The sequence below is a fragment of the Borostomias antarcticus genome, assembly GCF_949987555.1.
Source record: "Borostomias antarcticus genome assembly, chromosome: 23".
Lineage (NCBI taxonomy): Eukaryota > Metazoa > Chordata > Actinopteri > Stomiiformes > Stomiidae > Borostomias > Borostomias antarcticus.
The window spans coordinates 8,215,744-8,243,273 of record NC_140256.1 but is presented as its reverse complement, the minus strand read 5'-3'; the positions used below and the strand labels follow the sequence as shown (position 1 = coordinate 8,243,273).

At 44.3% G+C, this 27,530-nt stretch overlaps 4 protein-coding genes across 5 annotated transcripts; 2 read left to right on the top strand and 2 right to left on the bottom strand.

Annotated features, from left to right (window-relative positions):
* The first annotated feature begins 41 nt into the window (after positions 1-41).
* Positions 42-6,083, top strand: tti2 (TELO2 interacting protein 2). Its single transcript, XM_084457712.1, has 8 exons — positions 42-176; positions 512-1,261; positions 1,480-1,666; positions 1,854-1,946; positions 3,543-3,727; positions 3,963-4,106; positions 4,300-4,462; positions 5,734-6,083. Exons 2-8 carry the CDS (start codon positions 534-536, stop codon positions 5,815-5,817), a joined length of 1,584 nt encoding a protein of 527 aa, XP_084313838.1. The 5' UTR covers positions 42-176; positions 512-533; the 3' UTR covers positions 5,818-6,083.
* A 110-nt stretch (positions 6,084-6,193) lies between these two features.
* On the bottom strand, positions 6,194-10,753 carry mak16 (MAK16 homolog). Its single transcript, XM_084457713.1, has 10 exons — positions 10,586-10,753; positions 10,068-10,117; positions 9,779-9,885; positions 8,201-8,265; positions 7,942-8,093; positions 7,708-7,762; positions 7,537-7,611; positions 7,240-7,350; positions 7,064-7,129; positions 6,194-6,918 (listed from the first exon to the last, which is right to left on the bottom strand). The coding sequence occupies exons 1-10, from the start codon at positions 10,598-10,600 to the stop codon at positions 6,667-6,669; spliced, it is 948 nt and encodes a 315-aa protein (XP_084313839.1). The 5' UTR covers positions 10,601-10,753; the 3' UTR covers positions 6,194-6,666.
* A 2,603-nt stretch (positions 10,754-13,356) lies between these two features.
* spinb (spindlin b) lies at positions 13,357-17,169 on the bottom strand. The gene is made up of 6 exons (XM_084457345.1): positions 17,082-17,169; positions 16,018-16,251; positions 15,718-15,766; positions 15,175-15,425; positions 14,728-14,961; positions 13,357-14,502 (listed from the first exon to the last, which is right to left on the bottom strand). Exons 2-6 carry the CDS (start codon positions 16,067-16,069, stop codon positions 14,303-14,305), a joined length of 786 nt encoding a protein of 261 aa, XP_084313471.1. The 5' UTR covers positions 16,070-16,251; positions 17,082-17,169; the 3' UTR covers positions 13,357-14,302.
* Positions 17,170-17,696: 527 nt separating this feature from the next.
* On the top strand, positions 17,697-27,506 carry mfsd14bb (major facilitator superfamily domain containing 14Bb). Of its 2 annotated transcripts, none has more exons than XM_084457539.1 (12): positions 17,697-17,891; positions 18,221-18,313; positions 18,851-18,913; positions 19,523-19,650; positions 21,253-21,367; positions 22,385-22,603; positions 24,095-24,208; positions 24,427-24,498; positions 24,665-24,777; positions 24,915-25,012; positions 25,448-25,596; positions 25,850-27,506. In XM_084457539.1, exons 1-12 carry the CDS (start codon positions 17,823-17,825, stop codon positions 26,069-26,071), a joined length of 1,455 nt encoding a protein of 484 aa, XP_084313665.1. In that variant the 5' UTR covers positions 17,697-17,822; the 3' UTR covers positions 26,072-27,506. The 2 variants fall into 2 exon arrangements, with proteins under 2 accessions (XP_084313665.1, XP_084313664.1); XM_084457538.1 differs by having other exon boundaries at positions 17,697-17,900.
* The last annotated feature ends 24 nt before the right edge of the window (positions 27,507-27,530 follow it).

Below are 27,530 nucleotides of genomic sequence, written 5' to 3'. Positions count from 1 at the left end.
GAACCTTTATGCATGTGTCCCCCCCCCCCACTCCGGAGCTATTTTAAAGTAGACCGTGGTTCACTTCTACGGTCTATAATGTTATTGTGCATTGTATGTGAGTAAAATTATTTCTCCTACCAAGCAGTGCGCGCTTTCTGGCTGATTTTAGCGCGATAATATAAAGTCCGTAAAGGGTAAGTGTCAAAGTATCTAGTTCCAGCATAAACAATTACGGAACGGTCTATAACGTCGCAGTAGCTAACATTAGCTAGCAGGTTATCTGTCCGTTTTCTGGGCTCTTGCAGCGATTCGCCGATTTGCGATTGTGAATTTAGTATGGCTACTTTGTACAAAGTAAACAAACCTTGGATAGACCGAACTACATTTTAAAGAACTTTTTGATGTATTTTCATCAAATCGTGTAGATTCGTGACGATTCACCATCGTCTTCATTTGTAGAATGTAGGCAGGTGGCTAAGCGTGAGAAAACTGTCTGTTATTCGGTCTCTTGTCTGTTTCTCTATAACAGGTTGCCGTCTAGCATTCCTAAGATGGATTTATCTCATATCCTGCAAGACCTCCAGATAGGCAGCGCTCCTGAGGCTGAGATCTGTTCTCCAGGGGGACCTGATCCCCCAGCAGCAAAGCCCCCCATGGCTGAGGTGCTGGCTAGGCTCCAGGAAAGACTCCAGCCTCCAGGCTTAAGCCCTGAGCAGACTGGCCCTCTCTTTAGCACCATGGAGCAGGTCTTCAGACAGGCCGACCCCCACTGGCTGTTCTCGGACTGCTGCTACAACCAGGGGACAGATCTGAAGAGAGCCTACGCCGACCTGGTCAGCTGCCTTGAGCAGCACGCTGCCCTTCCTCTGTGTGAGACTGACAGTGGCTCCCTCCCAGCCAGCTCCTACCAGGCTGTCCCAGCAAGAGCCACGGCTGTCAGCTTGCTGCTCTCAGCCCTGCTGGACAGGCTAGAGGGCCAGGGAGAGGCCAAGGTTGGCTCCCCGTGCTCCTGCCCTACCTCCTCTGCAAATGGGCTCGACCTCCTGTCCCTCTTGGCCCCCCGGTGCTGTGTGTTGGCAGTGACCCACCTGCAAGAGGGAGCATGGAGCAGCCTGGGGTCCAGAGCTGCGGCCTCCTCCCTGCTGAGATCTTTGCTGCGGGCAGGGCACTGGGAGACTCCTGTTCAGCTGCTGGAAGGGGCAACCACACACCCAGCCTCAGAAAAACAGCCGGGGGTCCTGGGAGTAGTCCTGGACCTATTGCAGCCACACCTGAAGAAGTGAGTTGACATCCTTCCCCGTAGATGAATCATGGCTGAGGCTAGAAGAGACACATTAATGGGCACCATTCTAGATCTTAAAAATGATTCATATTTCAAATACACAGATATTTCACAAATGTGAGTGTCAAGTGATATAAAACTAGTATTTATTTCCACCGTGCTGGACCGGTTATCCTGTCTCAGTGACCTGTGCTGCTGTTGTCCTCCTCTGTCAGGGAGAGCTGGAAGAGGAATGAGGCGCTGAAGTATGTGTTTGCCTGGGTGCTGCTGCAGCTGAGCGCGAGCTGTGTGCCGGACTACCTGGACAGGCTCTTCCCCCCTGCCCTCCTCATGTCTGATGACTACTGCTCCGACAACAAGCTGCTGGGGGTCCGCTGCCTTCACCACCTCATCCTCAATGTGGTAAGATGGGTAGGGGGGGTTAAAACAGTAATATCTCTACATCCTGTAGAACAGCACTCCGCTATGCTTGTCATTACAACCAATTTACTGTTCGTTGGCATGTGTGCTGTTGCTGTCGATTGTTGTGTATCAGTAGATAGCTGTGTGTGTTTGTGCGCGTGTGTAACGTTACCCCCTGTGGTGGCAGCCTGCTGCAGAGCTGCGCCAGTACAACAGAGCTGAGGTCCTCTACCACGCCCTCTTCAACCACCTCTACACACCTGAGGCTCCTCTCATACAGGTACATGCAGATAGAGGTACACACTTGTGGCCTTGCTGATACATCTACTACTGTACATGTACTAAAGTACTCACACCCCTTCACTTTTTCCACATTTTGTTATGTTAGATCCTTATTCCAAAGTTTTGCAAATGTATAAAAAAAACAACGAAATATCACATGTACATAAGTATTCAGACCCTTTACTCAGTACTTTGTTGAGGCACATTTGGCAGTGAATAGATTCATTATTAGTTCATTGGAATTCACCTGTGGTAAATGCAATTGATTGGACATCATTTGGAAAGGCACACACCTATCTACTGTACTGTATGTGAAGTAGTAATAACCCACAGTTGACAGTGCATGTGAAAGCCAAAACCAAAACATGAAGATGAGGAAATTGTCCGTAGACCTCCGAGACATCTAGGAAAGGGTACCAAAAAAAAATCTGCAACATTGATGGTCCCGAAGAACACAGTGGCCTCCATCATTCTTAAATGGAAGAAGTTTGGAATCACCAGGACCCTTCCTAGAGCTGGCCGTCTGGCCAAACTGAGTAATCGGGGGAGAAGGGCCTTGGTCAGGGAGGTGACCATGAACCCGATGGTCACTCTGACCATCTGAGAACCTTCCAGGAGGATAACCATCTCTGCAGCACTCCACCAATCAGGCCTTAATAGTAGAGTGGCCAGACGGAAGCCTCTCCACAGTAAAAGGCACATGACAGCCTGCTTGGCATGCTTAGACTCTCAGACCATGAGAAACAAGATTTTCGGGTGTGATGAAACCAAGATTGAACTCTTTGGCTTGAATGCCAAGCATCACATTTGGAGGAAACCAGGCACCGCTCACCACTTGACTAATGCCATTCCTACGGTGAAGCATGGTGGTGGCAGCATCATGGGGAACTGGGAGACTAGTCAGGATTGAGGGAAAGATAAATGGAGCAAAGTACAAAGAGATCCTTGATGAAAACCTGCTCCAGAGCGCTCAGGAGGTTTACCTTCCAACTGGTCAACGACCCTAAGCACACAGCCAAGAGGATGAAGGAGTGGCTTTGGGACAAGTCTGTGAGTCTTGAGTGGCCCAGACTTGAACCCGATTGAACATCTCTGGAAAGATCTGAACATAGCTGTGTAGCGACCGTCCCAATCTAATCTGACAGAGCTTGAAAGGATATGCAGAGAAGAATGGGAGAAATACCCCAAATACAGGTGTGCCAAGCTTGTAGCGTCATACCCAAGACGACTTAAGGCTGTAATCACAACTGCCTCAACAAAGTACTGAGTAAAGGGTGTAAATACCTTTGCACATGTGATATTTCTTTTTTTTCTTCTTTAAAAAAAAAAAAAAAAAAACATTTGCAAAAATTTCTAAACTTTTTCACTTTGTCATTAAGAGTTATTGTGTATAGATTGATGAGAAAAAATGAATTTAATCATTTTGGAATACGGCTGTAACTAAATGTAGAAAAAGTGAAGGGGTGATGCACTTTCTGGATGCACTGTATAGTAGCAGTATATAGGTATAGGTTTTTGTGTAGTTAAGTATAGTTTTGAATCATTACCATAATCTCGTGCTTTGTTTCACCCCACCCCTCTCCCTCTGTGCCAGGTGGTACTGCCCTGCCTGCTGGACCTGCTCCTAGTGTTGGAGCGATCCCCTTTGCTCACTGACGCCCCCCGGAGGCCTAACCGCTACGACACAGTACTGCTTCTGGTCCTCACCCATATGGAGGCAGAGCACAAGCTGGCGCTGCGCAGGGTCTATGCCAGCAGCCTGCCACTCTTCATAGACAGGTGAGCTGGTTTAACCCTTTGAATACGACCATCTCGCCGGTAAAATGTAAATATCAACAAAATCTAAACAATTCCAACATTTCCTGAAAGCTGAGGAACTGCGCTTTCTAGTAATATAGGAAAAATCCAATTAATATTTGGAATGTTGGCACTGTACTAAAAGGGTTAAGGATGTTTCCTACTCCGTCAGACCACAAGAATTGGACCGCTACAGTCTGTGTGTCTCTCCTGGCAGGATGGGCGTGGTGATTGTTCGCCACCTGAAGCGTATGGAGCGTGTGGTGACTGGGTACCTGGAGGTGAGTGATGGGCCCGAGGAGCAGAGCAGACTCAGCATCTTGGAGGCTCTGGAGAAGACCATCCGCATCGCCTGGCCAAGGTCAGAGGTCATTGCTAGAGACACGCTTTGGGGTGTATGTGTGTGTGAGAGAGTGTGAGTGAGTGAGAGAATGGCTCCTCTGGGTTAGGATCGGTTTATGTTTAGTCTAGTCTCCTGTACCAAACCGCTCCTGTTTCACAGTAGTTCACCTGGGTGTGTGAGGCTATGTTTTGACCTGTGTGTGTGTGTTTAGGATGGAGTGCCGTGTTGGTGTGCTGGTACGGAGCTTGCTGAGGCTGCTGGTTGATGTGTCATCGGAGACAGAGAGCCTCTCTGCTGATGTCAGACAGGAGCTGATGGACAGAGCCTCACGCTGCCTGTTACTGCTGGACCATGCTACACACGGCAAAGTAAAGGTAGGTGTTTGTTAAGTGGACAAAGGTAAACTGAAGCTGTGTGTGTGGAACGAAATGTTCTGAAATGTTACTCGATTAAACGGCGACCCGCAAACCCATGCCGTTCTCGTTTGAGGTGTAGACGTTCCTGTTTGCCGCTGTGTGTCGGACTGAAGATGACATCACAGCAGTTTCATACAGCTACATTTAGAGGGGTCCTATCTACAGTGAAAACGAAGTGAAGTCCCAGCCAGTCATGTTTTTTTTTTTCAGTGGGGTAGTACAGATGTTTATCCCCCTAAAACTTGGCAGTGGCAGTAAACACACCACCACTCGCAACCTCAAGAGGCAGCAGAACACTATTAAATTTGACCCAGTTGACACCGGGTTGTCAGTCTTGCTGCTGCCTCGAGGCTGCTTGCTCAGCAATGCCTCCTGGCGGTTAGTGTGCAACGCTTAATAAAAAGATGTAATTGGTGCGAATAATTAAATGATAACCACCTGTAGGAAGTCATGAAAACTTGTAGCGGTATAAGGCATCGTGTTATGGTGCAGCTGCCCACCGGGGACCGGGGTTCACGCCCTGGTCTCGTATGGCCGGATGCCAGAGGGAGCGGCACATTGGGCCGCCGCTCCCTGAGGGTGGCTAGTTTAATTACAGCCTGAGGGTTTGTCACTACAGCGACTCCGTGTGATGCCGGAATTACGGTCGCGAGCTGAGAGTCAAGGACTTGTCTCCTTTGCAACCCCGACCGTTGCGCCTTTAAATGTCTAGCTATGTACCTAGGACTGGAATGAGGAACTGATTAGGGCTAATATGACATTGTAAGGACAAGCGGTGACAAGAATTCCAATGTACCTGTACCTGCTACACATTCTACGTAGTAGGGGGTAAGTACTACACATTCTAGGTAGTAGGGGGTAGGGTACTACACATTCTAGGTAGTAGGGGGTAACTGGACACTGTCAGGATCAGTTGGCTGCCAAATTGGGTGAAAAATGGGATAACAGAAAATAAAATTAAAAAAAAAAAAACAAAAAAAAAAAACTTGTGAATAGTGCAGTTGTTGGAAAACACATTTAAAATCAGGGACAGAACACAAACTATGTGGGAATGGGTCACAATGCAGCAGCGGCAGTCATTAGTGTGTAGTCACATGGCTTTCACTCCCATGTGTGCCCATCTCTGGTGTGAATCACAGTGCAGAAAACCGAAACTAAATGTTTGTTTTAGCCTTCGTTTTCAAGTGGGCACTTATTCAGTGCTACTCTGTCCTAACTGTTGTGTCCAGTCTGTCCTGCAGGATGTGGACAGCAGCTGCACCAGCGCCGAGGTACTGAGGTGCCTTCAGACCGTTACCGTAGCGCCCAGCTGACGAAAGACACGGATATTGACTCATCATGCGGCCTCAACTGAATGAAGCACTATCCTACTTCAAACAACTGGCTGGAGGAGACTAGAAACATGTCTACATGGCTCCGCTCCCACCCTCCCCAGACCAAGACCCGTCGAGCTAGCGGGGATTCTGGGAGCGTTCGCGGGGCTCTGTTCTAGAGAGCAACCTGAAGCCCAGGCCCCAGTTGTTACTGATGATTCTTGAATGAAGTTTTGTACTGTGTAATAAAGATTTGTTGAAGAGTTGATATATTATTCTCCCAGTTATTGCACCAGTTGTTACTGATGATTCTTGAATGAATTTTTGTACTGTGTAATAAAGATTTGTTGAAGAGTTGATACATTATTCTCCCAGTTATTACATGTTTTATTAGAGACAACGATGCCATTGTGAGTCATGTATAGAAAAGTAATTTGACAGATCCCACTTTTCCTGGCTTTCATTTTGACATTTCAAAGACTGGCAGAGACAGTCCAGCTGTAAGACGATAGGCGTTCTTGGAGGCATTAAGATGGTCTACAATATCAACTCACACCAGTCCCCACCAGATAATGATTCACACACAATGACTAGCCAGTAGCACAACGCATCAAGGACCACCCATCTTCCATCTACCTCGAGCCACAATCTCCTCCATTCAGGACTGAAACAGCCAGACATCTACACGCTGGTGAAAGTACAGTTCTTTTAAATACAAACTGCCTCTGTCTGACCAGCTCTGCAGGGTTCCTCCCTCCAGCCTGCCAGAGCAGGGGAACCATGTTATCATGGTCTGTCTGGAGGGAGGGGTTGAGGCTAGTGTCTGTGGGTCAGGGGTCATCGTCAGGGCTATGTGGCCTTGGTCTTGGGGGACGGCTCAGTCTCCTGCTCGTATTCTATCTCCACGTACGCCCTCTTCTTCTTGTATGCACCCTTCAGGGGCGCCTTTCCTTTAGACTTAACCTTTGACCCCGAGCCCTGTGCCTGTGCCTCTGTCTCCATCTCCTCCTCAGACTCTTCCTCATCTTCTTCATCGCTAGACTCCTCCTCACCATCACCAATCTCCTCTTCATCACTGCTTCCCTTCAAATGGTCCATGTCCTAAATGAAACAGATTGTTACGTTTTGGAATGGTTTCGATATCAGAATAGAGGATCAGATTAGGAGTAGGCAGCCAGTGGAAATATCAGACAACCAACTAACTAACCAACCAACCAACAACACAGATGAAAAACGCCATGTTTACCTCAAAGTCACTGAGGTCGCTCTCCTCCACTTCATGCTCAGCCACAAACTCTTTCTTCCCAACATCCTAAAGAAGAATGTGATTAGATACAGTACTTGTGATTGATACATGACATATCTGCCATGGAAGTTGACAGACAATTCTGCTCCTTAACATGAACAGGCAGCCTTTCTTACCGCATCATCCTCATCTTCCTCTTCATCCTCTTCATCGGTCTCGCTCTCCTCATCCTGCTGTTCCAGAGCCTTTTCAAACGCGTGGACGGGGAAGTTGTAGATGTCTCCATACTGTGACACACAGACAAACACAATGACATTTCAATTTAAAGACACACTTGAAGATGGAAAGTCTATCTTCATGCTGCTGTATTTTAAGAGCTATGAGGAACATTTATATATATATATATATACACACACACAGTTTTGAGATAATTTATGCCAGACCATGTGGACAGATCACGTATGCTTATTTACCGTTCCCTGCTTGAGTCTCTCGAGCAGCTCCTTCTCAATAGCGTTGTCCAGTTGGGCTGCTATCAGGGCCTTTTCCTGCAGCACAACACATTGGTTAGTCATAAACAAACCTGAACATACACATACATTCACATATATAAACATTTAGATATGATCACGTATCTAGCTTGCCTCTTTTCTCTTCTCTCTCCGCTCCACTTTTCTGCTGAGGGGAACCAGTTTCCTCCTAAAGAAAATACAAACATTTTTTCAGCATCTTAAATAAAGTCCACATAGACATACCATACAAACCACCTTCAGATTTGATGTAGCCATCATCTATAATGAGCCTAGCTTGTGTTCTGACAGACGAGTCAAGACTGGGTAAGATGTATGAAGTGTGTGGCGTACAGGGACAGGACTTACTGTCGTTTGAGGGTGAGCTTGCGGATACGGATGAGGTACTGAGTGATCTTGGTGAAGCGCTGTTTACACTTGTGTCTGAAGAAGCGCGGCCAGTAGATCAGGTTCTCATCGATCTGCTCCAGAGCCTTCTCATAGTTCTTACTCAGCTTCACCTAACAGTCACCCGAGAGAGGATGGAGACATCATCCATCTGCCCCCAAAACAACCCCTCCACCTTATCTCTAGGTGTACATTTCTAACAGATTGGCCTGTTGCTTACCTTCTCCCACAATCTGGCAGGGAAGGCTGCTCTCTCAATGACCTTCATGTACAAGAAACACTGACCTGTGGGAACGATACACAAAAACATAGAATGCATGACAGATGAGCATGATGTTTTTGTCGACATCAGGGCTCCAACCTTTTCCACTGGTGGCACCAAATTTCGCTACAGCACCTTTAATGACAAACAATAACTACTTAAATTAGCTTTTTTTTTTTTTTTACACTGGAGCGTTAGATAGTTCTATAGGTTTGCCTTGAAATCAAAGTAGATCAACTGTTTATAAGCAGATACTAGACATCGACCGATAGTGGATTTTTAAATGCCGATATAATAAAGATAGTTTGGAGCAGCAAAAAGCCAATAGTCGATTAATTGTCCGATAGCCGATTAGTTTTTTGCCACCGTTAAATAAATTAAATACCTAAATAAATACATCTGGATCATCAAACTCAATATAGGCTACAAAGCAAAGAGTCATGAAAACTCAGGGGGATCAGGCCTACCTGTCATATTTCTTGCCTCAAGCATTTAAGCCTCTACTACCTGCACACACCTGCCCTCTGTCAGCTGTTAGGCATACAGTACATGTCCAACAGTGCATAACCTATTTCCTTAACTATAAATTTCCTCTGTGAATGATTGTGTTTCTCTAAGAATATCTTACTCACACCCAAGAGTAGGCTATATCCAGGACATGTGGTTAAAATCCCTTTCTTTATTTTTGTCATCAAGTCTTCCTTTTCATCAGTTGCCGGGTGGCTGTAGCCCAGATCCTTGTCAATTAATTCAAATATAGCCAAATTTTTTTTTAATAGATAAAAAGTATATTAAATATGTAACGGAACAACCTTAAGTGTTATTTGGTGGATTGGGCTTACATTGTTTGAATATGTTCTATTTACAATGGGAGGAGTGTGCGTAGCCATCGGCCACTATCAGAGCCCAGTTCAGCTGATAATGATAGTTCCAAAAACGTCCTATTGGTGTCAATTAATCAGCAAAACAGATTTGGTTTTCCGATTAATCGGTTTTGCCAACCTCTAGCAGATACAGTACAAAAGTTAATTTGAATAAACATTACTTGACTTAATACACACAGCTAGACCAATCAGAGCACATTCCTCAATAACTTATAGCTTTTCAAAATTACTGGCCCAACAATTAAACCACTGGCCCAAATTGTATCTGAGAAATTGTATCATACACCAGACCTTTGTTTAGAATTGCATATTTTTTATAGTTATATTTCATATTATAGCCTACAAGATATTTCTCAAATCAGCACAGGGCAAAATAAATATATGGTAGTCATAATAAATAAATGGTAGTTATAGCAGGATAACAAAATAATGTACACAGTACTGATGTATGACCAAGTCACAGTTTTTGAGGAGAAAAAAGAAATAAACAAAATGTAATTATGTCTCGCATTGGTGCTACCAATGACAAATTTCAGTGGCAATGAAGAGATTTGGTTGCACTCTGGGGCCCTACAAACATCACGAGTGAGATTATCCAGGTATCAGGTAGTATGAGACAGGCCTACACATGTGTCATTATCAAACAACTTGCCTTTCTCCTCTCTAATGGTTGCATACTGGCTGAGTAATGGGCAGGATGCCCTGTTGCACAAGCCTGTAACGTTGTACTCATTCCTGCAGAAGTTCCCGGCTTTTGTCCTGTTTAGAGAGGAAGGGATTAATAGGTAAAGATCCACACTAGCGTCATTCCCTAAATAAATAGTAAATAAATAGTTTGTAAACAACAAACTATTTACAGGCAAACAAATGAACTCTAGCTGGACTCGACACATATTTGATGGGGCCACATGTGATTGTGAACACTTGACTGACAAACTTACACTACTTTGAAGGAGCAGAAGTTCTTGTTTCCAATGATGTCCCAGATAACCTAGAAGGAACAAAACATTTCAAATGAGTTTACCTCCTACACCATGTGATCATTCACATTCTTAATACATAATACATTATCTAAATTTCGAGTTTGCATGTTCTCCTCGTGTTCGCAAGGGTTTCCTTACAAAGAGCTCAATGTGTGCATTTGTGTATTCTCTGTGTGGCGAATAAAAGACCCTGGAGGTTCAGAATTTATATATAAAAGACAGCTAACGTTAGCTAACGTAGCTAACAACCATCGTGGACTCATCTGTTTGTTTTTTTTAGTTCGTTAGCTAGATTTGATCCATGAACGTTCAGCGTGAATACAACAATTTCCATGAAACTCAGACTTAAAACATGAAACACTGAAAACTATCAGGATAAAGTTAGCGAACTAATAGTTAACGTCAGCTAGCTATACTGCTGGCTACACTGGTAAGCTGAACTACAGTCGGGATCCCACACACGTTACTTCACTTACGTCGTCGTGCTGCATTTTGTGGTCTTCTAACAAGTCTCGTTGATGACTTCAGGAATGTTTCAACTATCAATTCCCCCCCGGTCACTGTAGCTTATAACTATACTACGCTTTTGTAACTATACTACGCTTTTGTAACACGGCAGCCACATGTACAAAAGGAAGCAGCCATTTTTGTTTGCGTGACACGGTCTGTGACGTCATGTCAGAGCTAGACTCCGTCCTCTCGGTCCTCCCCATCCTCCCTTTACTTCCCTCGACCAGTTTAGAATAGAATAGAACGTTTATTTGCCATGTGTAACGGGTGCAGGTTCTATTAATACATCCACGATGCAGGCACATTGGAATTCTTGTTATCGCTTGTCCTTACAGTATCTTATCAGTGCCAATCAGTTCCTCATTCCAGTCCTACGTACTCAGGTAGACATGTAAAGGTCTATACTATCCGTCATCTAGCAATCTAGCAATATCATCCTCATCTACTTATCCTATCCGATCATGGATGACTGTGTCCATGATGTAGGAACGTTCAAGTATACAGTTGTGTAGTGTTCAGTTGTTCGAGTGTTGTCAGATGTTGGTTCAAGTGTGTTCTACCTATGGTTCTACCGGTACAATGATGAAGTATCTTTGCTTCGATAACGTAGAAGAAAGGAGGTATTCGTAAATTATATTGTACAGTTAATTTGTATATTTATTTATGTATACTGTATTGCTAATGTCAAATTAAATGTGCTAAATATAAAGTATTTGTATTACACAACTGACGATGAAACTTCAAATGCAATTCTGGTGTATACATGCCTGGATTAAAACAGCTATACTCAATTTTTATCATTACACACATTATAATTTCACCGGTTCAAGATCAGAGGTCTTAGGTGCCATGCGTAACAATGAAGGTTACACCTCTCACAGATTAACCGTGAACACCCGATCATCACTTGAATGAACCGAAGGATCAACGATTGAACGGCCGAGAAGAGTATATGTATGAATGTCATAAGTTACAAAGTCCTGGTTAAAATTATAGACTACAAAACTGTTAGTCAAATTATTTAAAACGTGCGAAGAGCTATGTCACACAATATTAACCAAGAAAGAATGCAATATGCATTCAAATGATAAAGAATTCGCCGTCAGAATACCATTGTATTACTTTATTTATAATTTATTCACCACTGATGCATTCTGGGACCATCACAGAGAAGGTCAGAGGCTGTGTCGAAAGCGTAGGAAACTTGTGAACATCGCCATCTACTGAGCTGGCGGCTGAGCAACTGTTCCCACTGAGATAGGTATCGGTGTGTGTGCAGTTTATATTCGGGTGTATGTCTAGAACACGTTGGTGGGATGCTGCAGAGCAGGATTAATTTTAATCACACACACACACACACACACACACACACACACACACAGGATAGGCTCTTTGTGAAAGCACAAATCATTACTAGTTTTTGAAAAAACAGAGAAATGGTTTATTTGGAAACTGTGACTCTTAAAACACTGTACAACACTGGCACCTTTAGTTGGCACTCATTAAGCATTACCCAGTACATCTGTTCCTGTAACGCACAGTACAAAAACAACCGAAAGCCACAACTTACACTTAGGTCAACCGCAAATAACTTTGAAAAGAAGAGAAAAACGACATGCAATCCACATCAATTTACACTGAACCATATGCATGCAAAACAAGGCTGCTCTTCATAAATTTGATTGACATTACACACAGTGCAGCACAACAGTATAGGTACAATGGTAATGCCTGGATCACTCCTGCTGTCACTTATAACCACTGATCTCCAAAGCATGTTAATCAGCCAAGGACCATCTAGAGGCTTGGTGTTTTGATACAGGTAAATCCTAATACACGTTAGATCAGGGATCTGGGTTTATCCCTTCCTCCCAGCAGGCAGGAGCCAGTGTTTGTGCGTTCAGAGTGACGGTTGCGGTGGGCAGACCTGTAGCAGCACTAGGATTGGCTGCTGGTATGGACAACACAGACAAAGACAGATCTCAATAATACCGGGTAACACTTTAACATCACAACATCACCCATCTAACAGAAGCAAGATTAAAAGGCGACTATTGAATATCTTCTTAAGTCTTACATCTGAAATGAAACATAGAAAGTAATGACGACCAGGCTACTAGACTGCTCAGGAAGGGCAGTCTTGGCCCAAATCAAAGCTATGTCTGCTTAGATGAGAAGAGGAGGAATCATAGGGCTGAATTCACTTAAACAACATAATCAGGACGGCCGTTCCTTCAAGGTACAGCAGGAGGGGTACTGTTTCTCTATACCAGGGCCAGCTCTAGCATGACATTTCTCAGTGAGAAGTCAGAGATGTTTGGGCTGTTTTGAAGGGACCTTACTGGAATTGCAAGTTAATTTTATTAACAAAAGTGCCTTTCAAATCCAGGTATACAAGGCGCTGTACAATAAGAGCGAGATGGCCTTACTCTACACTCACTAGGATGTCCAGGCGGGTCCTTGGTTTGTTTAAAAACCCACATATTAGCAATGGTATTCTCCTCAGGTCAGTGCCTCACAACACTGCAGGCATATGACACTTCAGACAGGCTAGAGGGGCATGTGAAAGTGATTAATGGCATCAGGGTGAGTCAGAATAGTTCTTTCAAAGCAAAATGAAATTCATCCAGCTGCAGGGTACATTAATCCAACAGTATATATATATATATATATATATATATATATATACATACACATATATATATATATATATACACACACACTAGATTGGCTGTTTCTTGTTATACTCATTTTCAAATGACCATTTTAGGCTAAATATTTGTCGCTCTAGATGTGGTTAGAGTAAAATATAGTAGTAAATATATATATATATATATTCAAAACAGAATGATAAAAAAAGAGTACACAAAAATGAGTACAATATAAGTAAAAGTATTCAGAAAATAGTAGCCTATATGTGCCAAAGGATATGGCATTCCAAATATTACTAGAAAGCTATAAAACAAGAAAAAAAACGAGAACCATGAGATCTCATGAATTAACACTGCAGAACTACGTGGCCAAATCTGTAGCAGAAAATTCCACATGGGCGTTTCATGGACCTACTGACATATAGACACCTTGTTCTAAGGGGAATATTTGAGGCCTTAAAGTCCAGAGTGCTTTAATACAGTACTTTTGTTTTAACTACCCTTCAATGAGAGACAACTTCACAGAAATAAATTGTTAGGGTTTTCAATAAAATATTAGCAGCCAGGCTAGTGTGTAATACACGTCTTTAAAATAGGAAGGCTGTGGCACTGACCTCATTAACTCTCAGTAAGTCATCAACAAGCCATGAGTGAACAAGCCTTGTCGAAATTTTACAAAATGTTAGGCATTATGACTTACCCTCAATAATATACACAGACAGCTTACTAGATAAGAATAAAGACACAAACTTTCACTTTTCTTTCTTTCAGGTCACTCAGCCACTAACATATTCTGTTCTGCACTTGGCTTGAAATCAAAATACAAGCTGAAAGACATGGGTGGATTCTGCAGATGTGTCCCTTCTTTGATAAACAAAAGTAAACCATGTACAGTAATGTTTTGTCATTAAACAAAGGAACACAAGGAATTGTCCATTTATAATGGTGTGGGGGAGGGTCATCTTGTCTTGCCTCAGAGAAATCTTCATGACATCGCCATAGTCTGTGGAGTGAAGATACTCCCGATGATGCCTAAGATGTTTTTACCAAGTCGTAGACATAAATATGAAAGTCGTCGTCGAACTTAATGAAGTACACAGAGGGTTTGGCCTCCACCTGGTGAATGACCATGCCAGTCCTTTTGCCCCCATCCTCTTTGGCGTACTCCACCTGTTTGCCGACCAGACTATCCACCACCTCGCCTGGCTCTCTCTCTGCTGGCGGAGAGTCGTCTGTAACCGGGAGAATACAGCCAAATTAATTTACCATTAACCATGTCTGTGTATAAAGGCTGCTGTTAGAGTAAAAATACACTGTTGGCCAAGAAAAATACCCAAATATGGCATAATAATATTTGTATAATAAATATTTCATAAGAGAGAGAGAGAGTATGTAAGACATGAAAGCATATCTAACAGAGCACTCTATGCAAGAAGAGCATCATTGTGACAACTCACTGGAGTCAGGCATGATCCGGAGGTCTCCCTCCTTGTAGTCATCTAGCAGCTGGTACATGTAGAGGACTGGGTCCTTCTCATAGGTGATGTAGAACCAGGTGGTCATGATGGGGGCCCTGGCCAGCACCATGCCCCTCCACTCCTCCTTAGGACCCTCCTCCGTCTCGAACATGTGCTCCACAGCCTTGCCTATCATGGTCTCTGCCAGCATGGCATCACCCACACGAGATGGGGCTGGGAGAGGGAAGACTGTCAGACACACTGTACTGTAGGTACAGCTACCAAGTTCAGATTTATTTGTGTACACTAATGATAACAAAAATGACCACCGATCAGTCAAACTGTTAGTTTGTTTTGTTCTTGTGGTGATGACCACACAAACAAATGGTTCTATTTATGCAGAGCATAGATTTGTATGTCAAGTCCTCCAGCTCCTCTCAGACCTACCGACTCTGTCAGGCAGCACCTCTAGGCCCTGCACCCGCTCGTCTGTGTGCAGCTCCAGGCCGTAGATGCAGTCAAATCCATCATACTTGATCAGGTAGAGGGAGGGATTGACAGGGACCTGGTCCAGGACTGTGCCCTTCCACTGAGATGACTTGCTGCCCTCCTTCCACACATGCTGGATCCTGCAACCCACAATGTTGCGTCTGGGCTGAGCGAGGGGCTTGCTGGGGCCAACACTGGTCTTCTGTTTCCTATGGGGGAGTCAAGATGGAGGAGACAGAGATATGGGTGTTATGTCTCTGAATCTGTTTGTGAGCCAGTCTGCCTTTAGCCAAGGTCATTGAGGAACATCACGCACACGATACAAGGAGGCCATCAAATCTAATTGAAATCTCATCAAAAAGTACATTGTGACCACTCTCTAGCTTGTGATAAGTCATATTCATAAACACCTCTCTCACACCAAGCAGAATCAAACAGCAACAACAAATTTTTTTTTCAATGCTAACTCAGAACAGAAGACAGAATGAATAACCAACTCACTTGTGAGAATTCTTCTTCTTCATCATATTTGCAGATACTCCTGAGTGCCCTGAAACAACAAAAAGTATTACCTGTCAGCAGAGACAACTGCAGCAGAAAGATCATGAGCACATACACATCAAATTAACATGTTATGGAAGACTGTCTCCAGCTTTGTAGCGGTTATAAAGAAGTAATAACATTATCTGTAACAGACCATTCTTGCTACCATATTGGTCTGTATATCTGCCGGCCTTGTTGGTTAGTCCATCTTTCATGTATGTGCTTCTCACTCTGTCTGTGCCTGTCTGTCTGTCTTACCCCCATCAGCTCTGGGCCTCTGGCCTGGCGTCTTCCCAAATGGGGTCTTCATTCATGTGCATGTGGGTGGGCAGCCAGGCTGCCAAGAGAGGAGGATGGTCTCTGCTACTCTGGGGCTCTGACACGGGGACAGCAGGAGGAGGGCTGGGACCCACATGCAGCTTGGAGCTCCTGGAGGGAAGGAGGGTATCTGCAGCCCTCTCCTGTTGCTGCCCTGGATTATGGCACTCCAGACTGTGTAGATATAAAGGCAATGAGTTATCAGCATTGAAATTAGAGATAAGAAACACTGCAGTAATGAGTGACTGTTGAGCAGAATGCCTTGACTAGCAGAACGAAGGGCTCACACAATCAGGGATGATGTAGACTACAGGGATGTTGTTTTAGTCTTGTTGCAGTGTAGCATAATAAACCCTAAAGTATTTCCTTTGGCATCGATTGGCCACTTTTCTGAAACATGTAGGTTTGCTACAACGCTAGCCAAATTCAGGTCGGGGATCTTGTCAGGGATCAGGCTAACATTGTAATAATATGGAATAGACATTTCTAACACAACAACCATTTGCATGTTCTTCTGGTATTGTTCCATTGACTTGATCTAAATTACTTAATATAATCTTATTAAGAAGCTAGTAAACATGAAACTGGTTTGAGATGCCTATACTGTGACCTCAAAATAGCCATGTTGTTTACAATGAATACCGTTAACGTAAAAAGGGGGAGGTTCTGGCCGTTTACTGCCGCAGACGCACGTGTGAATCACATCTCAACAGCGCCAATTTGATCCATAATAGTCTGATAGATAGGTAATCTGCTCAGGTAACCTCAATGTCAGCCATGTTGCACCAGTATTTACAAAATCCGCATCAGCGCGAAAAGGCGCAAGCGAACAAAGAAGGAGGGGAGGGGAGCCAGTGTGGGTCGGTCTCACATGAGCAAAAAGGCAAACAACTACCTGGTTTTACACCGTTATTGTCACTGCAAATCCAAATCTCCATACGAACAAACGCCAGTTGGAGTCCATGCACCTTAGCAATCGAATGGTTAGTGGCATATTTGCTTACCCGATTAACAGTAGGTCTAAATTGGATCACCTCTGCGCCGTTTGCATACAACCCAAATTCTTCGACCGAGTCCCGCCTATCCCTATCCCTCTGCCTACCAAATAGTGATCCACTGATTCGTGTTTGTAAGCTCCGAGCTAAGTCTTCCTGCCGAATAGTGAGATCTATCATAGATTGCCTTTTCCTCCCTTTTCCGCAAAATTATGGCATGGAAAAGCTACTGCACAAAAACAGAGGATTTGATTGATTAACTAACGCAGTCCTTTTTCAATTGACCAAGGGCTTTCCAAATAAATGTTTAGAAACCTCAACTGCATTGTAGCTCTCACAGAAAGACGGTAGGTGGCGCAGGTATTATTTTGAAACCATTCACATGAACCAACAAGGAAGACAGCAATCGCCGAAAACAAATACCATTGCTGATCCGAAGTCAGTTCTGCAGTTTGTACCATTATGTAGAGTCTGAGTGGCCTAAATTAGCACTGACCCGAGAGCCTCTCGGTGGTTTCCGGTGCGCGCATGACGGAGGCGGCGCCGGGAGGAAAACGGATGTCGTCATCATGCAAATTACAACGGAGGAATTTTAGAAAGAAAATCTCTCAGTCCATCCATGACATTCGGTGAAATACCGCAAAATCATATACACAGTGTAAAATACCAGACAACCTGGAAGAAACGGATACATATCGGACATATTCGCAGCATGGACTTCATGTAAACAACGATTCAGCAAGATGTAAAATGACCCTAGAGAAAATACCCAGTGAGGCCAACGACATCATGTTGGCCAGGAAGCGAGATGGGACCTCCGTAAGTGAAGTGAGCTAACTACTGTAGCTAGGCTAACTAGGGTTGTTGCTAGCTTACCTAGCTAATAATGGTGGCAATATTTCACAGGATATGTTTTTAACTAGTTTGTACATTATAGCTAACTAACCGTTAGCTAACGTTGTCAATATTGTGTTGTGATTATCAACATTGTACCTGCCACGACATCGATCGCTAGCCAACTTGTAGCTAGCTACCTATGACATAAGTTAAAGTTGACAGTTCGACCTAGATGGTACAGGGGGCTGGTGAACTGAACTAGGCAGTGACTGCTGCTTACGACGTCCACTCGATTTCTTGTCCCATTCCAGCCGAGCACAGGCCGTGCTAAAGTGTCCCATGCAGTTGTGGTCATCTTCCTGGAGTTTTTCGCCTGGGGGCTGTTGACAACTCCAATGCTGACCGTGAGTATTAACAATGCACACAGTTAGTACACATAACATACTGTACCCGAATATAAGGAGGATGAAGTTGCCCACATGGAGTGCTCATCTTTTCCTTCCCTTCCAAGTCATCATTTGTTATATGATACAAACTAACCCACTAGTGGAATAGGTGTAATTAATAACATGAATTGTGGCCCTGTTCCATTTAGGATCTAGGTGACATTGTACATGCTGGCTCACTGGAATGGCTGTAACACTCTAAATAGAACGGGACCAAAATTAATTTACACCTGTGTTAACACTGCTTTGACATGTCAAATGGTGGCTGTGAAAAGGGCCTGTTAATTAGCCAGCTTGTATGATTTCCTATGTAGCAGAGGAAACTCAAAACTGCCCTTAGACCAGGTCCATAAGCAATTTTCCCATTCAATGTACCCATCAGTCCCGAGATTAAATGCATGCATGAATGACCATGTTACCTGGAGCACAGACGTCGTACTAGCAGTAGATCTGAGACATGTTTGATGTTGTGTTGTGTTTTGTATGTTTGAACAGGTTCTCCACGAGACCTTCCCTCAGCACACATTCCTGATGAACGGTCTGGTTCAAGGTGTGAAGGTGAGATACTTGGTCTGCTGTGTTGGTGCTTTCTTTGTTGTGACATCTCAAGGATGCCATCTCACTATTTAGGAATGTTTAATGAGGAAGCTATAGCGCCTTGAAGTAGCTGTTCCCATCATGCCTTTACACTCATATCAGAAAAGTTTTGTTCTTAGTCTTCTTGGAGGATTTTCTTATGATGTCAGCATTTTCACAAAACTTCTGGGATGTGTTACGGAAACATGCAGGAGTGAGTTTGCTTAGTTACCACTTTACTTGACAGTGACAGGGTATAGGGAGGCATAGGGTAAACAAGAGGATGGTTTTCCAGTCATTGTCATGTATGGTTGTCTTAAATAATTGATGATACCCTGCCAGTAAAGATTGTTACAAGCCAAAAAAATAAATGGCAGATTTAGTAATCATCATCATAAGCTTTTCTGGGAGCTTGTTGCTTACAGAGTAGACCACTCATGCAGTGTGTTTTACATATTGACATTGTTTTCTTCCCTTTTTGACATTATATCTCCCCTTTGTTGACATTGTATATCTCCTGTGTGTGTGTGTGTGTGTGTGTGTGTGTGTGTGTGTGTGTGTGTGTGTGTGCGTATATGTGCGTGCAAGCAGGGTCTTCTGTCATTCCTGAGCGCCCCTCTGATTGGTGCCTTATCAGACGTGTGGGGCAGGAAGACCTTTCTGCTGATGACAGTGTTCTTCACCTGCGCGCCCATCCCCCTCATGAGAATCAGCCCATGGTGAGGCCCAGCCCTTCACCCTTGACCCCTGACCTCTAGCCTTTGGCATCCTAGCCCACAGTACTAAATCCCCCTGCGTCTGTCCTTAAGCTTCAGGTCATGACTTCTAGCGTCTAAGTCTACTACAAACAGCCACCCAGCCATAGCCCTGTACAAGTAGACAGGCTCAGTCAGGCAGACAGACTAGTAGACTGACTCGGGCAGACACACTAGCAGGCAGGCTCAAGCAGACAGACTCACAGGCAGGCTCAGACAGATAGACTAGTAGACTGACTCAGACTAGCATGCAGGCAGGCAAGCGGGCGGCAGACAGACATTGTGTTCTTTGTGAGCAGTCACATGTCTCTCATGTGAGTGGCCGCTGCAGCGCGGCCAGTGGCTTCTCCCTGCAAACACAGGGCTTGGAACCTGGGGTTATGGCCTAGGGGCTCTCATGGTCTAATACACACATACTCACGGAGAGATGTGACTGATCCAGGCTTGTTCTTCTCCAGCTATACCAAAAAGTTTGTTTCGCAGATTTAAAGCGAGGAGACAAGTCTGTGCACAGTGATAGCACGCTATAGTCATCTAGTTAACATTTGACTTCTGTATTAAATGGAATGTCTTTCCTCGTTAATATACTGTAATTCCAGGAAATGTTTCCTCATTACACTCTCACCATATTCAAATAGTTCTTACACCACGAATGAGACCTTATCTGTCTGATGAAGACCCTCCATATGAATAACACTTCTTAGACACTTATTTAAATAAGAGCTTTTACAGTCATCAGATATCGGTATATAATGCCAGATCGGGCTCTGTAGAAGACCTCTATGCGCTTCCTAGGCCTACTGTATGAAAGAGGATTTTACGTGATGAAATTCACACAGGTTTTAGCTCTAATGTGAGATTTTGTTTCTTTGTAATTTATTGTCACAATAAATCCTCATATTATAAATCCTCATATTGACAGCTATTCATGCACATTGGTTTTTGTAGGCCTATAGGCTACACAGTTAAACACGGAAGCTGCCCAGCTCACATGCTGTGCTATGTGTGAGTGTGAATTTGCATGTGTGAATTTCATCCCTTAAGATCAAATTGTAAAACGTAGAGGGTTTTCTGGGACCGCAGGAATCTTTCCATGGAGAGTGATAAGTGTCTATTGGACAAGTGGTCAGAGAAATTTCTCTTCTTGGCCATTATTACGCATCTCCATGCTGTAAACTGCAGGGGCAAGGCCAGAATATGTAGGGGTGTGATATTTAAATGACGACATTTATGTACACCTGATCATTTGTAAATTATGATCAGCGAGGTATGAAGGTTTCATGAATCACATATGAACGCTGTCGTATAATTTCTGTGCGTTCCATTGATGAATGAGGGCCAGTGTGTATATAACAGAATTCACAGATAGGCCAAAGGGTCTGGTGTTATTGTTTTACCATACACTTTTGATATGTAATCAAATATCAAAGGGACCAGAAGATCTTGGGGTATAATGGACAAGTGTTCCAGTGTCATGTTTATATTCAAATAGTTCAGATGTTGCCTCTCTGTAGTATTCATCTGTGTTATTTACACCTGAGATATGTTCTGTCTGTCTATGTGCAGGTGGTATTTTGCCCTGATCTCCGTCTCTGGAATCTTCGCTGTCACGTTTTCTGTCATCTTCGCCTACGTGGCTGACATCACAGAGGAGCATGAACGAAGCACAGCCTACGGCCTGGTAAGAACCCTGGCCTGACTCTCAGCACTTTTCCTTAGAGACGATGAGGATTCCTTCCCCAGTTCCTGCAGTTGAAGGGGCGCTGCAAGATTTTGAACATGTAGCTTGTTTTTGCATTTACTTGGAATGTACTGTAGTAGAAGTATGCAGCTATGATTGTAATCCAGGCAAATCAGAAAATCTGTGTTAGAGCATAGAATCCAACTCCTTAAAAATACATTCAAATTGTTTGCTACACTGACGCGATTAAAGGTATTGGAAAGCAGTGGCAATTTAAAAAGAATATTATCTTCATTACATTTACTGCTGTGTAATGAAGTACGGTGGCCCTTTGTGCACTGCAATAAACTGTAGTTTTACTATAGATATTATTAAAAGATTGATATTACAACAGTTGCTACAATGCTGACCAATGTCATGTCATCAGTGTAATAAACAATTTGTCTTTTTGAGGAGTTTTGGATGCAATACTCTAACCCCCCCATACCTTCCACTAGCAAGGTGGCTAATGCTAACCGGAGCTAGCGTGGATTCCTCAAAGTGGTTGTATTACTGTCAAAAAGTAAGTGCAAAACATGTTGGGAATCTTGCTGTGCTCCTGTGAATATGAAGGAAGGGTATATCTTTCATTTTTAATAGACCATCCCGTATTATAGCCCTCTAGGATTGGCCCCCATAGTGTTCATGAACTGGGCTGCAGTGAAGCAGTTTCCTGGACTATTAATCTGCTCCCAGACTAAAAATAACTTTCCCTGGACAGCAGGGTTCCATACCCGCTCCCGGCAGATAGATGTGGGTAAAAAGTTGCATGTTCCGTGTAAAGACATTTTATGCATCTTTATCTGGGAAAACACAAAAAAGTAATAACCCATAAATTATGTTCAATGTTGTCAGACTGGAAAAAAAAAAAAAAAGTTATTTTGTTCCTTTTTCTTTTGTTCTTTTTTTTTTTTTTTACCAGAAATAAAAAAACAAGCCTAATAGGTATATATACCTGCTCTATCCCTCTGTCTCCAGGTGTCAGCGACATTTGCAGCCAGCCTGGTGACAAGCCCGGCCATTGGGACCTACCTGTCGACTACCTATGGTGACAGCTTGGTGGTGCTGGTGGCTACAATCATCTCTGTGGTCGACATCGCCTTTGTGTTCTTTATCGTACCAGAGTCCCTGCCAAACAAGATGAGGCTGTCCTCTTGGGGAAAGGCCATATCCTGGGAGCAGGCTGACCCCTTCGCTGTGAGAAACCATTACCTACTGTAGTCTAGCTAAGCTAAACTAAACTAAGCCAAGCCTATGATAATATACTGTATGTCCATATAGTCCATATTTCTTACCAAAAAACACTTAAGGTGCATTCAGACCTGTAGTTTGTTTGCTTTGTTCCGATTCAGGGAATAATATGTACAATGTTGCACTTTTGTGTTCAGATGGCAATCGGGACAAAGCAAACACATTTTTGGATTTCTGGAAACCCCTCAGAGTTTTCTTCGCCTGGACAAAAAATCCTGTAGTGGGTTAATGGAAAATGGAGCATCATCAGAGTGTGCTCTGTTGCTACTGTCTGGTTCATATACCAGTGTTTGGTATATGAACAACACATTCAATTTGAGTGAGCAGCAAGTGGAATACGTATTGGCTTACAGCTTGTATTTTCTGATAACATATTGAAAAAATGTGAAGTCTTTGCTCTACTCCATCACTACATCCACTCTGAAATAGGGCTGGGTGATATGGCGAAAATATGAAATCTCAATGTTTCATATTAGATTCATTTTTTTTTTCAGTTTACATGGATTCAAGAGAAAACACGATTCAAAAATACTTTTCTTTATAAGACTGAACTTTTAGTCTGAGAGAGAATAAATAGTGGAAACATTTAGTGGCATTCAAGTAGGCTATGTAATCAATTCCCTTAGGCCTGGATGTCCTGCTACAGGGTAGGCTAATGAAAATGGCCCAAATGGAGAAACTGTCCAGAAGTCACATCTCCAAATGAATCCATTCTGCTTTCATTGCGTGAGAACAACCACCTCTTGGAAAATCCAATCCATGAAAATGGGCTTGTTACTTTGCAGTGGAGAAAAAGTTTACTTGCGTCAACTCAACTGCAATCAGCTGCGCGATCGGCAGAGAGAGGCAGGCAAACGAAAAAATGTGAGAGATGAGAAAAGTGGGAGGGAGGGACAAAACCTGACCTTTAGAAATGTGCCTGGAGAGAACTGCTGGTGCTGGCATTTGAGCAACTAGCAGCAGAGGAAGCACTTACTGTAGCTCCTTTTTTTCTTCTTCCAAAACGCAAATTAATCAAATTCGAGATATCGCTCATCCCTACTCTGAATAGTTGCACCGCACTATATTTAATAATGTAATCCATAGCTGCTAATTCACATAAACAGACAACTGAATGTCTGATTATTTGGATAGCCTACTTGTGGTTTTATAAAGGATGATTTATTCGTCCACCTTTAGGTTAGATGATCATAATGTCCTACACCTGATCAAAAATTATTTCCACACATGAGCGCGGTGGTTGGATTTAGATCGGATGAACAAAGCCTATTTTTGAACCTTATTGCTCTCTGTATGGTGTGAATACGCCCTTACATTAAAAGGAAACTAAACCCATTCCTAAAACTTAACGCACATAAGCACCACGCTCCAACCACCTGATCACAGGAAGTCCAGGGATCCTCCGTCCTGCTGACCACCTGCTGTTCCTCTCCTCAGTCTCTGCGCCGCGTGGGGAAAGACTCCACCGTGCTGCTCATCTGTGTTACAGTCTTCCTGTCCTACCTGCCTGAAGCCGGGCAGTACTCCAGCTTCTTCCTCTACTTGAAACAGGTGACACACACACACACACACACACACACACACACACACACACACACACACACACACACACACACACACTACTGACCTTAAAGGGACATTCCGCAGTTTGATGTTTCAGAATTGATGGGACCCCATGGCCATTGTGTCTATTTTTGAATAGATTTTTTTGGGATTGAGAGGGAAATGTAGTGGTTGGAGGAGGTATTGAATTTCCTCTTCTCTCTCAGGTTATTGAGTTCACCCCGGCAGCCATTGTTGCCTTCATCGCCATGGTGGGGATCCTGTCTATAGTTGCTCAGGTATCTTATTGGTTGTTATAATTTGGATTCGGATCATATATTCTTCTATTTCAATCATTTGGATAACTTCAGATTCCATGCAATAGCCATATTGAAAGCAAAAATATTAAATTCATGTTTCTGTCTTTCTCGTCTCATCTTGTTTGTTTCCTGTCTGCTCTGTCAGACTCTCTTTCTGAGCATCCTGATGAGGACCATCGGGAACAAAAACACGGTTCTGTTGGGCCTGGGCTTCCAGCTGTTCCAGCTTGCCTGGTACGGCTTCGGATCAGAACCATGGTGAGGCTCATTTCTAGTCTGCAGGCCGGGGTACACCAGGCTGTCGGAGGGAATGTAGACACTGGTATCAGGGATGGGGAGTTTGGTCAGAGTCAGTGTTGGCCCTATGGCAAGTGACCGTGTGTGTGTGTTTTCAGGATGATATGGGCTGCAGGCACGGTGGCAGCCATGTCCAGCATCACCTTCCCAGCAGTCAGCGCTCTGGTTTCACGCAGCACGTCCGCAGACCAGCAGGGTAACAGGCCTCCTCTCCTCTCCTCTCCTCTCCTCTCCTCTCCTCTCCTCTCCTCTCCTCTCCTCTCCTCTCCTCTCCTCTCCTCTCCTCTCCTCTCCTCTCCTCTCCTCTCCTCTCCTCTCCTCTCCTCTCCTCTCCTCTCCTCTCCTCTCTCCTGCTCCTCTCTCCTGCTCCTCTCCTCTCCTCTCTCCTGCTCCTCTCCTTCTTCTCCTCTCCTCTCCCCTCCTCTCCTCTCTTCTGGTCCTCTCCTTCTTCTCCTCCTCTCCTTTCTCCTGCTCCTCTTTCTTCTGCTCCTTCTCCTCTCCTCTCCTTTCCTCTCCTCTTCTCCTCTCCTGTTTTCCTTTCCTGTGTGCTATATATATGTATCCAGTGGTATAGCCTGTGTGTAACAGTGTGTTTGTGTGTGTGTGTGTGTGTGTGTGTATATCTTTACAGGTGTGGTGCAGGGTATGGTCACAGGTATTAGGGGTCTGTGTAACGGCCTGGGCCCTGCTCTCTACGGCTTCATCTTCTTCCTCTTCAATGTGGAGCTCAATGAGCTGAACCCAGTAGCGGGAGACAAGCCCCATGATCCTGTCATAGCGGTACTCGTTCACTCACTCACTCACTCACTCACTCACTCACTCACTCACTCACTCACTCACTCACTCACTCACTCACTCACTCACTCACTCACTCACTCACTCACTCACTCACACACTCACTCACTCACTCACTCACTCACTCACTCACTCACTCACTCACTCACTCACTCACTCACTCACTCACTCACTCACTCACGCTCACTCACTCACTCACTCGCCCCCTCACCCCCTTGTGTACTTCTGTTCCCTGTAGAAGTCTGTGATCCCTGGCCCTCCGTTCCTGTTCGGGGCGTGTGCTGTGCTGCTGGCGCTACTTGTGGCCATCTTCATCCCCGAGCACCACCGCCTTGCTGTCAAGACCTGCTCCTCCCGCAAGACCAGCGGCAGCGCCGCCCACCCACAGGGCGCCGTCCCCCTGGCCACACCCACCAGCGACGAGGACATCGAGCCCCTCCTACAAGACAGCAGCATGTGACCCCTTCCCGGGGCTACCAATCAGACCTTGCCTCCGACGCCTGCTGGTCCCGCCTCCCTCACCTCCTCCACCACTCAGCAAACCAGGAGGCTAGGCTGCGCTACAGAGCGTTTAGATAGATGTGTGTTGAGTGGAGCAGCCCTGAGTGTCTAGTGTGGTACAGTAGGCTGGGGAGAGGTGTCTGCTCTTTACAAGACATGTCTATCTGACTCTGCGCTGCTGTGGACCCTAGAGCTGTCTTCCGACCTGCGCAGGTCCCAGGCAGCCGGCAAGAGAGGAAGGCTGGTCTGATCTGCCTGCCCTGGGCTCCAGCACAAGACTTTCACCCAGAGAACTCAGATTTTATTGTTTAGAATTTTCTATAAGAAAAAAACGCAGACGGAGAGAATGAGAGAGTGTTTGTTTGTTGTTGTTGTTGTTATTTTGAATTGTAGCTATCTTTATGCACCTGGCTGAGTGACAATAGCCCAATCCCAAATCCCAGCCCCCTATACCCTAGCCACTAGATCCTAATCCCCAGTGTAGATCTAAGAAGAGGGGGGCAGGTGTGGGACTGGGTGTTTGTGCGTTCTGCTGCCAAACATTTGCCAAGAAAATGTTTGTAGACTTGAAGTGATTACTGCTACCAGCCCAGCTGGTTTCTGGTGTATTTACTGATAGAGAGGGGTTCCCCTCCAAGGCCAATAGATCCTGTTTATCATAGCTTTATGTTAACACTTGACCTGTATGTCATCCAAGTACTGTGCAATGAAACCCATGTTGTAAACCAATGGCGGTATCGTTAAAATCTATAAGATGAGCTGGCTATACAGTATGACAGATTTCACCACAGAGGTGAAGCGATTTTTATCTTCAGCAGATCTCGGTGCCATTGTTTGGTTCATCTATTTTTATTATGCTTTTTTGCTGGGTTATGTACCATTTAAAGGAATATTTCATCAGTTTTAACAATATTGTGGACTACCAACTCCAAAAAGTGATAAGTTTGGTGGAATGTTCCTTTTTTTGTGGACCTGAATGTGTGACTGGGAACTCTGACATTGAGAACTGAACCATGACATTCCAAACAAGCCTACCCTGCATCTGTCTAGTCCCTGCCTGGCCAGGCTCAACTCAGTCACTCAAACTGTCATTTACTCCTTGATAGAGATGGACTGGAACCCATTTCATGAAAACTGCATTTTCTGCATGTGCTTCAGTTTACATCTTCTTTGAGGATGAATGAAAATCTGAACTGAATCTGCGTCTAGCCCAGCCTGGGCCCTACTCTAGTATATTTCTGAGTCTAGCCCAGCCTGGGCCTTACTCTAGTATATTTCTGAGTCTAGCCCAGCCTGGGCCTTACTCTAGTATATTTCTGAGTCTAGCCCAGCCTGGGCCCTACTCTAGTATATTTCTGAGTCTAGCCCAGCCTGGGCCCTACTCTAGTATATTTCTGAGTCTAGCCCAGCCTGGGCCC

What these genes read in the sequence shown, in the direction of transcription:
- mfsd14bb (XM_084457538.1), top strand. Translation starts at nt 17,823, where the DNA reads ATGACCCTAGAGAAAATACCCAGTGAGGCCAACGACATCATGTTGGCC. An exon ending in GTCTGGTTCAAGGTGTGAAG is followed by an intron (nt 18,914 to 19,522) that starts GTGAGATACTTG and finishes GCGTGCAAGCAG; the next exon opens with GGTCTTCTGTCATTCCTGAG. An exon ending in CCCATGATCCTGTCATAGCG is followed by an intron (nt 25,597 to 25,849) that starts GTACTCGTTCAC and finishes TGTTCCCTGTAG; the next exon opens with AAGTCTGTGATCCCTGGCCC.
- mak16 (XM_084457713.1), bottom strand. An exon ending in CTGCCAGATTGTGGGAGAAG is followed by an intron (nt 8,094 to 8,200) that starts GTAAGCAACAGG and finishes GGTGACTGTTAG; the next exon opens with GTGAAGCTGAGTAAGAACTA. An exon ending in GGAGAGAGAAGAGAAAAGAG is followed by an intron (nt 7,612 to 7,707) that starts GCAAGCTAGATA and finishes GTTGTGCTGCAG; the next exon opens with GAAAAGGCCCTGATAGCAGC.
- tti2 (XM_084457712.1), top strand. Translation starts at nt 534, where the DNA reads ATGGATTTATCTCATATCCTGCAAGACCTCCAGATAGGCAGCGCTCCT. An exon ending in CTGCCACTCTTCATAGACAG is followed by an intron (nt 3,728 to 3,962) that starts GTGAGCTGGTTT and finishes CTCTCCTGGCAG; the next exon opens with GATGGGCGTGGTGATTGTTC. An exon ending in CTACACACGGCAAAGTAAAG is followed by an intron (nt 4,463 to 5,733) that starts GTAGGTGTTTGT and finishes TGTTGTGTCCAG; the next exon opens with TCTGTCCTGCAGGATGTGGA.
- spinb (XM_084457345.1), bottom strand. Translation starts at nt 16,069, where the DNA reads ATGAAGACCCCATTTGGGAAGACGCCAGGCCAGAGGCCCAGAGCTGAT. An exon ending in GGTGCTGCCTGACAGAGTCG is followed by an intron (nt 14,962 to 15,174) that starts GTAGGTCTGAGA and finishes TCCCTCTCCCAG; the next exon opens with CCCCATCTCGTGTGGGTGAT. An exon ending in CCGGATCATGCCTGACTCCA is followed by an intron (nt 14,503 to 14,727) that starts GTGAGTTGTCAC and finishes TCCCGGTTACAG; the next exon opens with ACGACTCTCCGCCAGCAGAG.